General features: G+C 34.9%; 1 protein-coding gene across 1 annotated transcript; it reads left to right on the top strand.

The window, feature by feature from the left end:
* The first annotated feature begins 2,593 nt into the window (after positions 1–2,593).
* On the top strand, positions 2,594–10,381 carry LOC107551489 (non-canonical poly(A) RNA polymerase PAPD5-like). The gene is made up of 8 exons (XM_016233105.1): positions 2,594–2,696; positions 3,484–3,612; positions 4,272–4,485; positions 4,596–4,722; positions 6,889–6,998; positions 7,079–7,272; positions 8,760–8,906; positions 9,686–10,381. Exons 2-8 carry the CDS (start codon positions 3,592–3,594, stop codon positions 9,824–9,826), a joined length of 954 nt encoding a protein of 317 aa, XP_016088591.1. The 5' UTR covers positions 2,594–2,696; positions 3,484–3,591; the 3' UTR covers positions 9,827–10,381.
* The last annotated feature ends 2,411 nt before the right edge of the window (positions 10,382–12,792 follow it).

A 12,792-nucleotide genomic window follows, 5' to 3' on the forward strand; every position in this document is an offset into this window, starting at 1 on the left:
TGTGTCATTCTGAGCTTTAACTTTAGGTGTTTTAGGTATATAAATTATTGGTAAGAATTTTATAGTCTATATTGTTTTCAGGAGAAGGTGACCATAAAGTATTTGAATAGCCTATTATTTTCAAGAAATCAATGACAAAATATATGACAGGAAAATAATATTTTAATCATGCAAAACAATGCAAATGCAACATTTTCAAATGTTTTAACTAGGACTGTCAGTAACGATTATTTTGTTAATCATCTACTGAAGATTTTATTTATTTATATATTTTTTGGTAATAAAGATAGATCTTAGAGAACATAGATCTTAATATATAACTTAAATACATGTAACAACATGTTTCATTGTAACGTGCCGTTTTTGAACACAATGTGCACATTTTCCTGCCTCATGTTTCCCCATTTTTTTAAAGGTAGCCTACTAAATGTATGCTCAAATCCAAGTCTAGAAGTAATTGAATCTTCTTTTCTATTTCTCCTAGTTACTCTACCTTTACCAGCATTTCTTTGGATGTTATAATGCCATCTTCCTGTTCTTTCTTCCTCACATTGTTTCTGCCATGTACTTTTCACATTGTTTTATTAACTTCATCTCAGTCTTAACAATTTACTTTCATATCTATATCTAACTTTCCTTTGGTCTCCTTAGCACATTCACCTGCCAATTCATATATATATATGTTCATATATATAGCCTATCCTTTTACTAACTGAAGAGGTTGCATTACATAAAAAGTTTGTTTTAAATAAAACCGTAATTAATATAAAATTCTAGACAGCTCTGAGCCAAACAGAACCTGAAGTAGATAATTGACTCCCAATTTTATTAATACTTGAATTAGGTGTTGAAGCAGTTAATCAAGGTGTTTAGGGTTTCTGGATAATTACAGACAGGTCTTGTTTTTGTTCCACATTAGCTTCAAAGCAAAGAAGACTGTAAAGGCTTATGTCATGCCTGAGCTGTAGTTAGGCTGAAACTTGAAAGTTAAGTTTCACAATGTTTAGGTCTTATTATAATTTTTTTATTACTATTATTCTGATTTATGTCTTCGTTTTTGGTTGTACTATGTTTACCTTTTTTAAAGTAATTTGAAATTGATTTTTATATTTTTATATATTTGTATTTGCATTTTGAATTTTAGTTTTCACAGTTATTAATATATGCAATTTCAGCAATAAAAATGTTGACTGAAAAAGCCCTAATTAATAAACAGCTGTTTTACTAAATTCTTTTGAGGTGAAATTCAGTGCAGTCCCGTATCGTGATACATATCATATCGTGGCCTCTGTATCGTGATACGTATCGTATCGTGACTTTGCTGTTGATACACAGCCCTAATACCTAATAGAACCGCTTTAAGGGAGAAAATGCGCCAGGTTCCGAAACAAACGCTCCAAAGGAGCCAGGTGTGAACACGTCCTAAGTGGCCTGTCTCCTCCGAAATTTTCTGATGCTTCTATGTAGGAATATTTTTTTTTCTTATTTACATTTATGTATTTTGCCACACTTTTATCCAAAAGCACCTTACATTGCATATATTGTGTATGTTATGTCAGTTCTTGCAATCCCTGGAAATCAAACCCATGACCTTGCCATTGTTAGCGCCATGTTTGAGCTACGGGAAGTCTATTGGAGTCATTACCTAAGTCATGGGCAGACTCTGCAAATGTCCAAAATGATGGAACCACCTGCAGCAGCAAGCTATATGTGCATGAGTAAGGATGACTGCCAGTTTGGCAGGCATGTGCGAATTCAACCCTGGTCATTGGATTGGCACCTGGCATCATTACTTGCAAAAACACTTGGACTGAAACTCGCGAGAAAGATGTGACCTCATACTATACTATTGATTATTTTACTAATGTACTCATACATCAGAGTGTCTCGTGGGAATATTTGTGTCTGATTTGCATGTTACAGATCTTTCCTGATTTAAATATGAATACAGGATGGGTGTTGGGACTAATGGTTTCATAGGTAGATTCTTATAAGGGCAGATTTAACCTGTTTTTATATTTTCTGTTTCAGGTTCAAGTGTTTGGCAGCTTTAGCACAGGCTTGTATTTACCTACAAGGTAATATGATATATATATATTTTTTTTGCTCTTGCTGCATTTTTTCCACTCAGCACAAAATTCATATGTTCTAAAATTGTCTTTTTGTAATTTTTGTAATTGTGTAATGCAAGCATTGTGACATGTAGACGTGTTTGTGTGTGTATGTGTACTTTTTGTGTGCTTGCAAAGAAGGGATTAAGATTTGTAATTTTAGCTCTGCTTATCCTGTGATCCCGAGTGTGTGCAAATTTTTTTTTTTACGCCAGTCTCACGTCACTCACACCAGTCATACTGTGTTTATACACCACCTGGATTACTGAACTGTGGCTTAGTGGAATAAATCTGTCTGTGCCAATACACAAGTATGCTAGTTGTTGATACAGTTTAGTTTAATATACACATGTAAAACCCATAAACTAATTCAAAATATACTCTGGTGCAGCACCGCTGTGTCATACACATGCGTTGGCTGTTTTTGATGTCTGTCAGACATCCCTGCTTGTGCTTTAACGCACTGTGTGTTTGTAGGTCCCCATCATTAAACTGACAGACTTGCACACAGAGGTAAAAGTGGACATCAGCTTTAACGTACAGAATGGTGTTAAAGCTGCAAACCTCATCAAGGACTTCAAGCAGGTGAGTGTGGATTTTTTTTTTTTTTTAAGTCCTCTTTCAACTCAAGCGATAAATTAAGAGGGAAACAGAAATGCTGATTTCAGATGGAGCCGTTTAAGTTTTAGAAACTCATTTGAACTGGATTTTCAACATCTCAAAAAGTGAAAAATCTCCCAAGCACCTAATTGTTCATGTTCTTTTTTCCCTTTCTGTGCAAATCAGCATAAAAATGTCTGCATACTCTTCCTCCACATGCTTTGATGATATGTTATCAAGGATAAACTCTCCTGTTGCTGTACAAGAGTTTGTGTGAGAATGTATTCTAGGAATGTATCTTTAATCTTGAAGAATGATTTGTAGTTGATATGCATCATTTAAATGCGAGGTGGTTTTTAGTCTTTTATGGCGCTTTTCCACTGCGTGGTACGGCTCGGTACGGTTCACTTTTTGGGGGTTTTCTAACAACCTAAAAGTTTTGTTGTCTGTTGCGGAAGAACACACGTTCCTCTCGTTGATAGCAGAGGAGCGGATCCAGCGAGAGCTTGATGGGGCGAACCGGAAAGAAATTTTTTTTTTTAGGAGTTGTGGTAGTAGAGGCGGCGCAACTATAACGACATGTGAATAATCCCGCCCACTCTAAAGCGGTACTGAACTGCAGTGGAAACGCAAACCGTGCAGAGCCGAACCGTGCCGTACGGAGCCGTGCCGAGCCGAGTTGTACCACGCAGTGGAAAAGCGCCATTAGTTGCAGTCTTGACTTTATGCAGATTTATTTTCTGACTTGTGTGTATTTGTGTATGTGTTTCAGCAATTTCCTGTATTACCGTACCTGGTGCTGGTTTTGAAGCAGTTTTTACTGCAGAGAGAGCTGAATGAGGTTTTTACGGGAGGAATCGGATCATACAGTCTGTTCCTCATGGTTGTCAGCTTCTTACAGGTAACACACTTCTACATATTCCGTCAAATACACACACTGTCTCACAGTACCCTAAAATAAATCCTTCTAAAAACATGCATACTGCACTGCACCGTGACAGTAAATGTTTTTTACATTGTTACAAAAGATTTCTATTTCAAATGCTGTTCTTTCTACTCATTGTAGAGTAGGATTACGGTTTATACTAAATTATTAATCTGCACCGTGCACAACGTTGATAATAATAAATGTTTTTTGAGCACCAAATCAGCATATTTGAATGATTTCGGTTGGTCATGTGACACTGAAGACTGGAGTAACGGCTGCTGAAAATTCTGCTTTGTCTTAACAGAAATAAATGACATTTTAAAGTATATTAAAATAGAAAACAGTTATTTGTGTAATAATATTTCACTATATTACTGTTTTTACTGTATGTATTATAGAGCCTTCGTGAGCATAAGAGACAAAGCTGTAACAGCAGTGTACATTAGAATACAGCTTAAAATGCACACAACTCAACATTTTTTGTGAATATCAGCTTGCTTTTGTTATCAAAGGTATATGCCTCATAAGATTTGCCTCAAGAGTGAAAATTACCCATTTAATGATAATTGCTCATAGGCTTTTTGTTAATACAACAGTTTAATTACTATTATAATTGCTGTTTTCTTTCCCAGCTGCACAACAGAGAGGACGTGTGTAGTTCAAACCCAAACCTCGGTGTACTGTTGATCGAGTTTTTTGAGCTGTACGGACGGCATTTTAACTACCTGAAGACGGGGATCAGGATCAAAGACGGTGGCTCGTACTTAGCCAAGGATGAAGTGCAGAAAGGCATGCTGGATGGGTACAGGCCCTCTATGCTTTACATTGAGGATCCTTTGCAACCAGGTACAAACACAAACCCTAATGCACACACTTTGAACAGCTCAACTGACACAAACATGTCACCAAAGATGGTATGGAAGATGTTTTTATCATTGTTTTTGTTTGTGTCATAGGAAATGATGTAGGGCGAAGTTCATATGGGGCGATGCAGGTGAAAGAGGCTTTTGATTACGCTTACGTTGTCTTAAGTCACGCTGTGTCCCCAATTGCCAAGCACTACCCCAACAACAAGTCTGAGAGGTGAGACAAAGAGAACTGTAATAGAGACGTGCGTGCTCAATTTAAGTTGTAATTTCATAAGTAAAAAAAAACCCTTCAAACTGAGACAAACATTGAGAGAAGTCAAAGGCAGGGCTTAAAGTTTTCTGGCACCGTGCCGATTCTCCGGCATGTGGCGTTTAGCTGCGGGAAAATAAGATAGTCCTCCTACATTAAAAAAATAAAAAAAAACCTTGTTGATATCACGTTCGAGTTAATGAGTTCGCCTACCAATGTATGAGAGGCACAGCTTTCACTCTCAACCAAACTAACATTACTAGCCAATCAGACGTTTTTGGTCCTATAAACATTAGACGCGCAAAATAATATCCAACTGCAGAGTCGCAGCTGATGAGCGCGAAACATTCTGAAAAAGTTGCGAGGCGCAATGGTCAAATATTTCCATCTAGAGCCATATTTATATAGAAAAGCTATTTTCTATATAATTAACGGAGCTTTGTAAACAGCTCAGAGTAATCACGTCATCTCCATAAGAATGATATGATTGGCAGAACAAATTTACCTGTAGTTTTGAAAAGGTCCTGTTCACACATGATCTCTTAACGGGAATTTACCAGTGAAGACTGTATGTGTGAAAGGGGCTAACTCTTCCTTTGCATATGCGGTGAGTTTGGGTTGCTTAACGTTCATCTGGGAAAGCTGTGCTTATCTCACTTAATTTGTAACTTAAGTCATTTGTAAACCTATGCCAACACAGAATACATCAACATAATTCTAAATATGCGATTTATTGTAGATCACAATTTCAAAATAAAAGTTTCTCACTTTGCATGTGGCCAAATATTGCAATTAAATGGATTTAAATGTCGTTGAATCACATGAAACATCACCAGGCCGTTGGCGCCCTCTGCAGGTATGTGTTTTAATATAGGCATATTACATTATGTATTTAACAGTTGTTCAATAAAACCATGTACTTGGTTTTGATACTTTATTTGAGCCAATTATTATTTCCTCATCGTTAATTTATATGTAAATACAGTCATATTAAAGCCTGTTTTTCACTTAGTTCTATTTGTATTACTAAAACATACTTTTCAAAATAATCAGTAGATTACTTCATTAGCAGAATAATTGTTAGTTAAGCCCTAGATTTGTTAAAACATTTCAAAATATAACTGCATTGTTCTACTTTTTGTAATTAAAAGACAAATATTTTGTCATTCAAATATTTCTTAAAGTATTAAAACATTGTCTCGTTCTATTGAACCAAGTATATGCATTTTGACTCATCTCGTGAGCTAAGTTTATTGTCACACCCCTAGTGTCGATAAGCGGTGATATAGCTCATAATTTTCCAAGTGTATGATATAGCCTAGCTTTCATTCTTCAGGTCAATCATATACTCGTGAAAAAAAATCAGTTTGAATAAGGAAAGCGATAACTTTGCCATAGTATCCTTTCAAATGCTAAAGTTGCCAAAGTCATTGCACTCTTTGCATGTGCTGCGCTTTATTTGTACCATTTGTTTTATTAGTTTATATATTAGAATTTGAAAGACAATAACAATATTTTTTGATAAGTGAGATCTGATTTTAATCCTTGAAAACCAAAAGAGTAGTGCTTGAAAACACCTTGAAAGTCCTGGAATTTCATTTTGCAGTATCTGTACGAACCCTGTTTAAGTTACCAGTTCTTGGAGCATTTTATTTTGTTGTTGTTAATTGAACTGAACTGTAGTTTTCTGTAGTAAACTGTCTTTGTATTTTTCCTATTTTATATTAATTTCCTAGTATTTAATTTACTATTATTTCTTTTGAACAAAACTATTTCATAAATTTCATGTTTTAAATTGTAGGTCATCTTGTACCCTGTCAATGGCAAATCTAACCACCAAAACTTGATATCAAAAGCATCCTAAATGTTACATGTGTTTGCACCATATTATAGTGAGTAACCTTTCCTGGTATTGCCGTTTCAAATAGCCCACCATAATCTGTAGTCTGAGCCTGTCAAGGGCTAATAGCAAGGGCAGATATGTTACTAGTTAGTTTCAAGGAAAATCATTTTCAAATAATGTGTTTTTTTTGTGTGGTTTTTTTGCCAAATAACCAACCCTGTGTATGTGTGTAAAATCAAGACCTACTCAGGATGGGATTCATGATTGGTCTTATCTCTTCCCCACAGTATTCTAGGTCGAATAATCCGTGTCACACAGGAAGTAGCAGAGTACCGTGACTGGATCAGTGCGCAGTGGGGCCAGCGGAGCAACAATGATCCGGTCCTCAATTGTAATGGTAAGATATTATCCCTGAGCTCATTTTGATATGTCTTTAACTTTAGAAAGCTGAATATCCCCTTTTTTATTTCTCCAAAGCTAATGATGTCACACGGCTAGTTGAGTCTGAGGAGCTTGATGAGTGTAATAATAACTTTCCAGAAGATAGTGCGGTACTTCCTGCTGTTCCCCGGAGCAAAGTGTCATCAAACTCTTCCTCTCCTTCCCCCTCTTCCCCTTCATCGCCATCATCGTCATCGCCATCTTCAACAGCCTCTAGCTCAAGTGATGCGGTAAGTTTATTTATTTATATATATATATATATATATACGAATGAAGTGTTCAGATGCAAAAGCCTCTTAAGTGTCATCTGAAATTTTCCTATATTTCTGTTCAGTTATTTCACTTTAATTGGTAAACAGAAAATTACGTTTACATTGCCATTAGAGTAAAATTACTGAACCTAAACATAGGAGCCTGATAAAATGCCAATTTTAGATCCTCCCTCCCTTTCCAGTTGTGTTTGTCTTGGTGTGGAGGTGAGTGGTGATTAACAAAGGACTAAGCTACCTGTGCCTCGAATTTACAGCTAATTATCTTAAAGACAAAAGGCAAATATAGTTAATTTGTCTTGCTAACATCCATGACTCATGAGCTACCATGTAATAAGTTAGCTAAAGTTTAGCTAAGTCAATATATCATGGGCATGCAGGCTAACTTAATGGAGAAAGGACAGCTGAATACAGTAAAATTAATGACGTCATCAGAATCGCCACATTGATATGCAAATCAGGCATTAAGTAATTAAAATGTGCTAATTTGCATACATTTGACACAAGACATTGCAGATGAATAGGATAAACAAAATAACTAAAGCATTATCACCAGATAACTTCCCCAGTTATTAGTTAATGACTTACATCAAGAGTCTTTTCCCTTGAAATGTTATGTTTAAATATGCAGATAGCTTGTTTTGATTAATTTAGAAGAAATCTACAGAATCAAACAGACGAGGGTAGTAGGTATATATATATATATATATATATATATATATACACACACACACACACACACACACGCACAGGGATGTGCACAGACATTTTGAAGGGCAGGGGCTTAAGTCGGGGAAAAAAGGGCACTTTTCATATTTGTTTAGATTTTTTGTCTAAACAAAACGTTAAATATATTAACACAACTCTGACTTACTAATTTATTTTAATTCCCTCACACTCACCCAATTGTTTCATGTAGTTTCATTTTTCAACAGATATCTACAAAATAATCGGTTCACATACAGAGACCATGGTCTTCTTTAGCATTCACAAATTTTATCATAAGAACAGGCAACAACAAAGGAAACTAAGCCACCATGTGCATGTTTTCTATGCTACTAGTTTCAAGTATATGTTTAAAATAAATGACTGCACAAAGGAGAGGGTCATATTTTCACTAATAATTTGGTTATTTTGCACACGACAATAAATTGTTTTAATTATTTAATTATATATGTATATATACTGTGTGTGTGTGTGTATATATATAAAATGTTAATATAGGTTTTCATGTTTGTCTATTCATTATTTCATATTAAATATGGTAATATTAATAACTTTCACTTATTTCTATTCATCTGTTTTTTACCATAAACATTTTCTTACACTAAAAATAGCATTAGATGTTGTTTTAGCATACAACTGAATACATTTTGTATACACTATTGGTAAAATATTATTTGCATTAAAAAAAACTTTATATTTTTTTTTTGACTGGCTTTCTCCAGGACTCTGATGGAACGCCCTGTAAGACTTCAAAAGCTTTGGGCCGGGGCTCTAACTCTTACAGTGAGAATACAGAAAGGAATCTGTCCAATCACAGGTCACAAAATCATTCAGCAACAATGGCCACCCCCACTAATAAAGGCAACAAGGTATGAACCTGATGGAAGTGACTATGATTCCATTTATGATGGAGACATATTGGTTCAAATATCTCAGTAATACATATCACTTTACCGTAACATTCAATTTGTTAGCATTAGTTAACAAATTGATTTAACAGGTTATCATGAATTAATCTGTGGTAATACAGAATTTATTAATCTTAATGTCTGCTAATACATTTTTAGAATTTTAAGTTGCATTTTCAAGTTACTTTTTTATTATTTTATTAATTTATTTTGCTTTTGCCTAATTCAGCTTTCTGGTAAACCTGGCATTGTGTACCATGACTGTGTACATTAACATATGTATTATGAATGAACACTGCCAACAAATATCAATGTATCAATGTAAACAACAGTATATTTTTTAAATAACCAAGATTAATAAATGCTTTAAAAAGTTTTAAGTTTGATATCTAAAGCATTTATGGTAACACTTTAGATTAGGGAACACATTCGCTATTAACTAAGAGCTTTCACTCAATAAACTTTTAAATTTGCTGCTTGTTAATTGTTAGTAAGGTAGTGGGGTTGGGTTAAGGAATCTGGAATATGGTCATGCAGAATAAGGCATTAATATGTGTCTAATAAGTGCTAATAAACAACCAATATGCTAGTAATATGCATGCTAATAAGCTACTAGTTAAAAGTGAGAACTGATCCTTAAAATAAAGTGTTATAACGTTAACTGATTTTAACAAACAACGTAGCATGTTAAGAGTTTTATATAAATCATCTTTGTTGTTTTGTTTTATTTTTTAATTCAGAGCCGACAGCTTGCTAACAAAAGTGCTCAAGGGCCACACAACAACCCCAACAAGATCCAGCAAAACAGCAAGTCCCAAAAACTCAACATGAAGAAGAGGAAACCTCAGCGTGAGGTAGCGCATGAGGACTTTTGTAGATAGGGGGAGCTGTTCTTGCAGACTCACACCTGCTCTTAATGTCTCTGACCACAGAAGGGTGCTGCTGGTGTCATTTATCTCTCCTGTCCCACTGTTTAAGGGATGCGTGTGACTTTGTAGCTGGAAAAGGAAAAAAAAAAAGGGGGGGAGAATGATTAAAGTGGGGCGTAGGCCATGGGATTGAAATCATGTGGGAGAGTTTAGGCCAGATCTCATGGCTTCTGCACAGCTTCTGCTCACTGCTCATATGGGAGCTGCTCTGCTCTACTGGAGATGTTGAGGACCAGAGAATGTAGGAGAGAGAATTCAACTTGAGCAATACCTGAAGCCCTGGACTTTTGCCTCGCTGAGGACAATGAAATAAAAAAAGAACTTGAATTACAAAAAAAAAGGTTATATTAAAAGTGCAAAGATTTTTAAATATCTACAAAAAAAATTGACAATGTAATTAGTACAAGAGAAATTATGCATGTTTTTTTTTTCTTTTCTGAAGAGTGGTTCTTTTTTGTCATGTACGCAAATTATACAAATATTTGTACAAGAAAACAAGAGATACAACCAAAAAAAAACACAAAATACCCCCAAAATATTATCCAACATGGAAATGGTTTCATAATACTTTTATAGTATAGTTCAATTTTTGCCATGCTATAGATGTACACACATTAACCAGAAAACAGCTCTTCACAGCTATGTACGGGTTTGGGTTCAATTGCCAACACTTCATCAGCCTCTTCTGCTGTTCTTGTAATGATGTGGTTGGGCCGTGTGAAAGAGGTTGACTGCACATCCGAAAACACACACAACTCCGTGCACACTTTATGAATGTGTGTGTGTTGAGTGTATGTGTGAACAGTCTGTCAGCAAGAGGAGTAAAGTGTGTAGATCTGGAAATTTGAAGAACACTACAGCTGTGGTTTTCAGTCTGCTTCTCGGAATGATCTGCCCATCACAAAATAAGTTGTATTTGTTAATGTATTTATTTTGATCAAAGACGGTGGATTTCTATATGCTGACCGCAGAGGCCAGACATGTTTCGTGTTCTGTCTTATGGCCGAGTGGCAAAACAGGATTGTTGCTTGTCATGTAGTGTGCTATATATATTTTTTTTTTCTGAATGTCAAATACCTTTTTTTTTTTCTTTTTTTTTTTTTTGAGTGACCAAGTTTATTTCTGAAAGTACATTTTAACAGAGATATAAGAAAAAATGGTTTAAACATTTTAATTTGTGGCTGGTCTACTTAAAAGGAGATGAGGTGGATTATTTTGTGTGAATTTAATATTTGTTTATTTTATTTTTGATTTTTCTCCATTCCACTGGATCTTGATGTATTGTAAGAATGCCTGTTCTCTCTCAATTAATATTATTGCAATTCTTCAGATAAACAGTAGGTGGTGGTGTAACATAAGGTTATTTCATACACTGTAATCCCCCTTTGACTTTTTGTTTTAAGATTTGCCTAATAGTTTTCACGGATCTCTGTAAGTTTAAGAGATGATGGCTTTTGATGAGGTAATATTAGTTACTCCACCTGTGTTGAGTGTATATGATGCTAAAGTGGAGTATCGAAGCCAGGAGTATGTCTTAAAACCAGATGGATGCCACTGAAATAGAGTTGAGAGAAATACAGAGATAGAACAATTGGAGTATCATTAGTGCCACAGCCAGGGCTCCAGACAGGTTTACTTCACATGTATCCATGATCATCCATGCAATAAAAATTACAGCACAACTATCAAACATCAAGCTGGTACATTTACTATTCTACAAAATGTATGTTCAACACCTTTTCTTTGTTTTGAAAAGTTGCTATAAATTTTGTACTTTCCTAATGTTAAGTGTGCTAAATGTTGTTTGGACAATTTTTGATATAGTTTAATGTCTTGGCATAGCGCATTTAACTTAACGCCAGTGACTGAGCCAAGCAAATGAATGATAGTCTATAGTCAGCTGGTACAGCAGAACGAATCTTAATGAACACCATAATTAAACCTGATATTATTTTCTCTCTCCAAGACCCAGTGACGCTTTGTGAAAGACTAAATGTCTCTCAATTTCAACAGTAATACTCAGTTTTTTGCTTAACGTCATAGTTCTGTTTTGGTTGAGGAAATTGTTAAAAATGTGCTATAGGGTAACAAATTGACTTGACGTACAAACTTATTTTTCAGTCCAAAATGCTGCTACTTTGCATTCAGAGGAATTTTGACAAAAAAAAAAATAGTTGGTTGCAGCTGCATTCTGCACACTACAGAACATCTGATGTGTCATTTTGCAAGTGCACCAGGTTTAACATGACACTGAAAGAGTTAATAATCTTAAATCTGTTAAAATCCCACCTGTAACTGTACTCTTTGACTGTGAGAGACGAAGAACTGAGCATATTGTGATAAGCGTTTGTCCAGGTGCATGGGACTCTTTGCCCTAGACAGACTCGGACATTTACCTGATCCTCATATCTATTGACTTTGACATGCCAATATAATACTTTGCTATTTATATGGTCTGTGATTAATTTGCATATATATATATATATATATGCAAATTATAAATTATATAATATATATTCATATATTATATATATATATGAAGATAATATGGCATTGATTTGGGAACAATTGTTGCTGCTTGAGCAGTCAAATCGCACTTTCCAAAACCAGTCACCGAAATGATAAAAAAAAGGCTTAAAGAGTTACTGTTTAATTATACTTTTTGTATATTTCCTACTTGTAGTGCCTGTCTGTGAAGTGTAGGCTATTGCAGCTGCTTCACTGATATGCACAAAGCACAGAACTGCAGCTTTTACAATGTTTCTATTGACTTCTCAATAGCCACGTCTATGTTAAAACTGGTAATCCCAAAACTAAGCAAATACTGAATATGCATAAACAATTATATATATATATATATATATATATATATATATATATTTTTTTTTTTTTTTATATAAATTTTTTTGGTTTTTTTT

The sequence above is a fragment of the Sinocyclocheilus grahami genome, unplaced genomic scaffold (genome assembly GCF_001515645.1).
Source record: "Sinocyclocheilus grahami isolate Dianchi unplaced genomic scaffold, SAMN03320097.WGS_v1.1 scaffold425.1, whole genome shotgun sequence".
Taxonomy (NCBI): domain Eukaryota; kingdom Metazoa; phylum Chordata; class Actinopteri; order Cypriniformes; family Cyprinidae; genus Sinocyclocheilus; species Sinocyclocheilus grahami.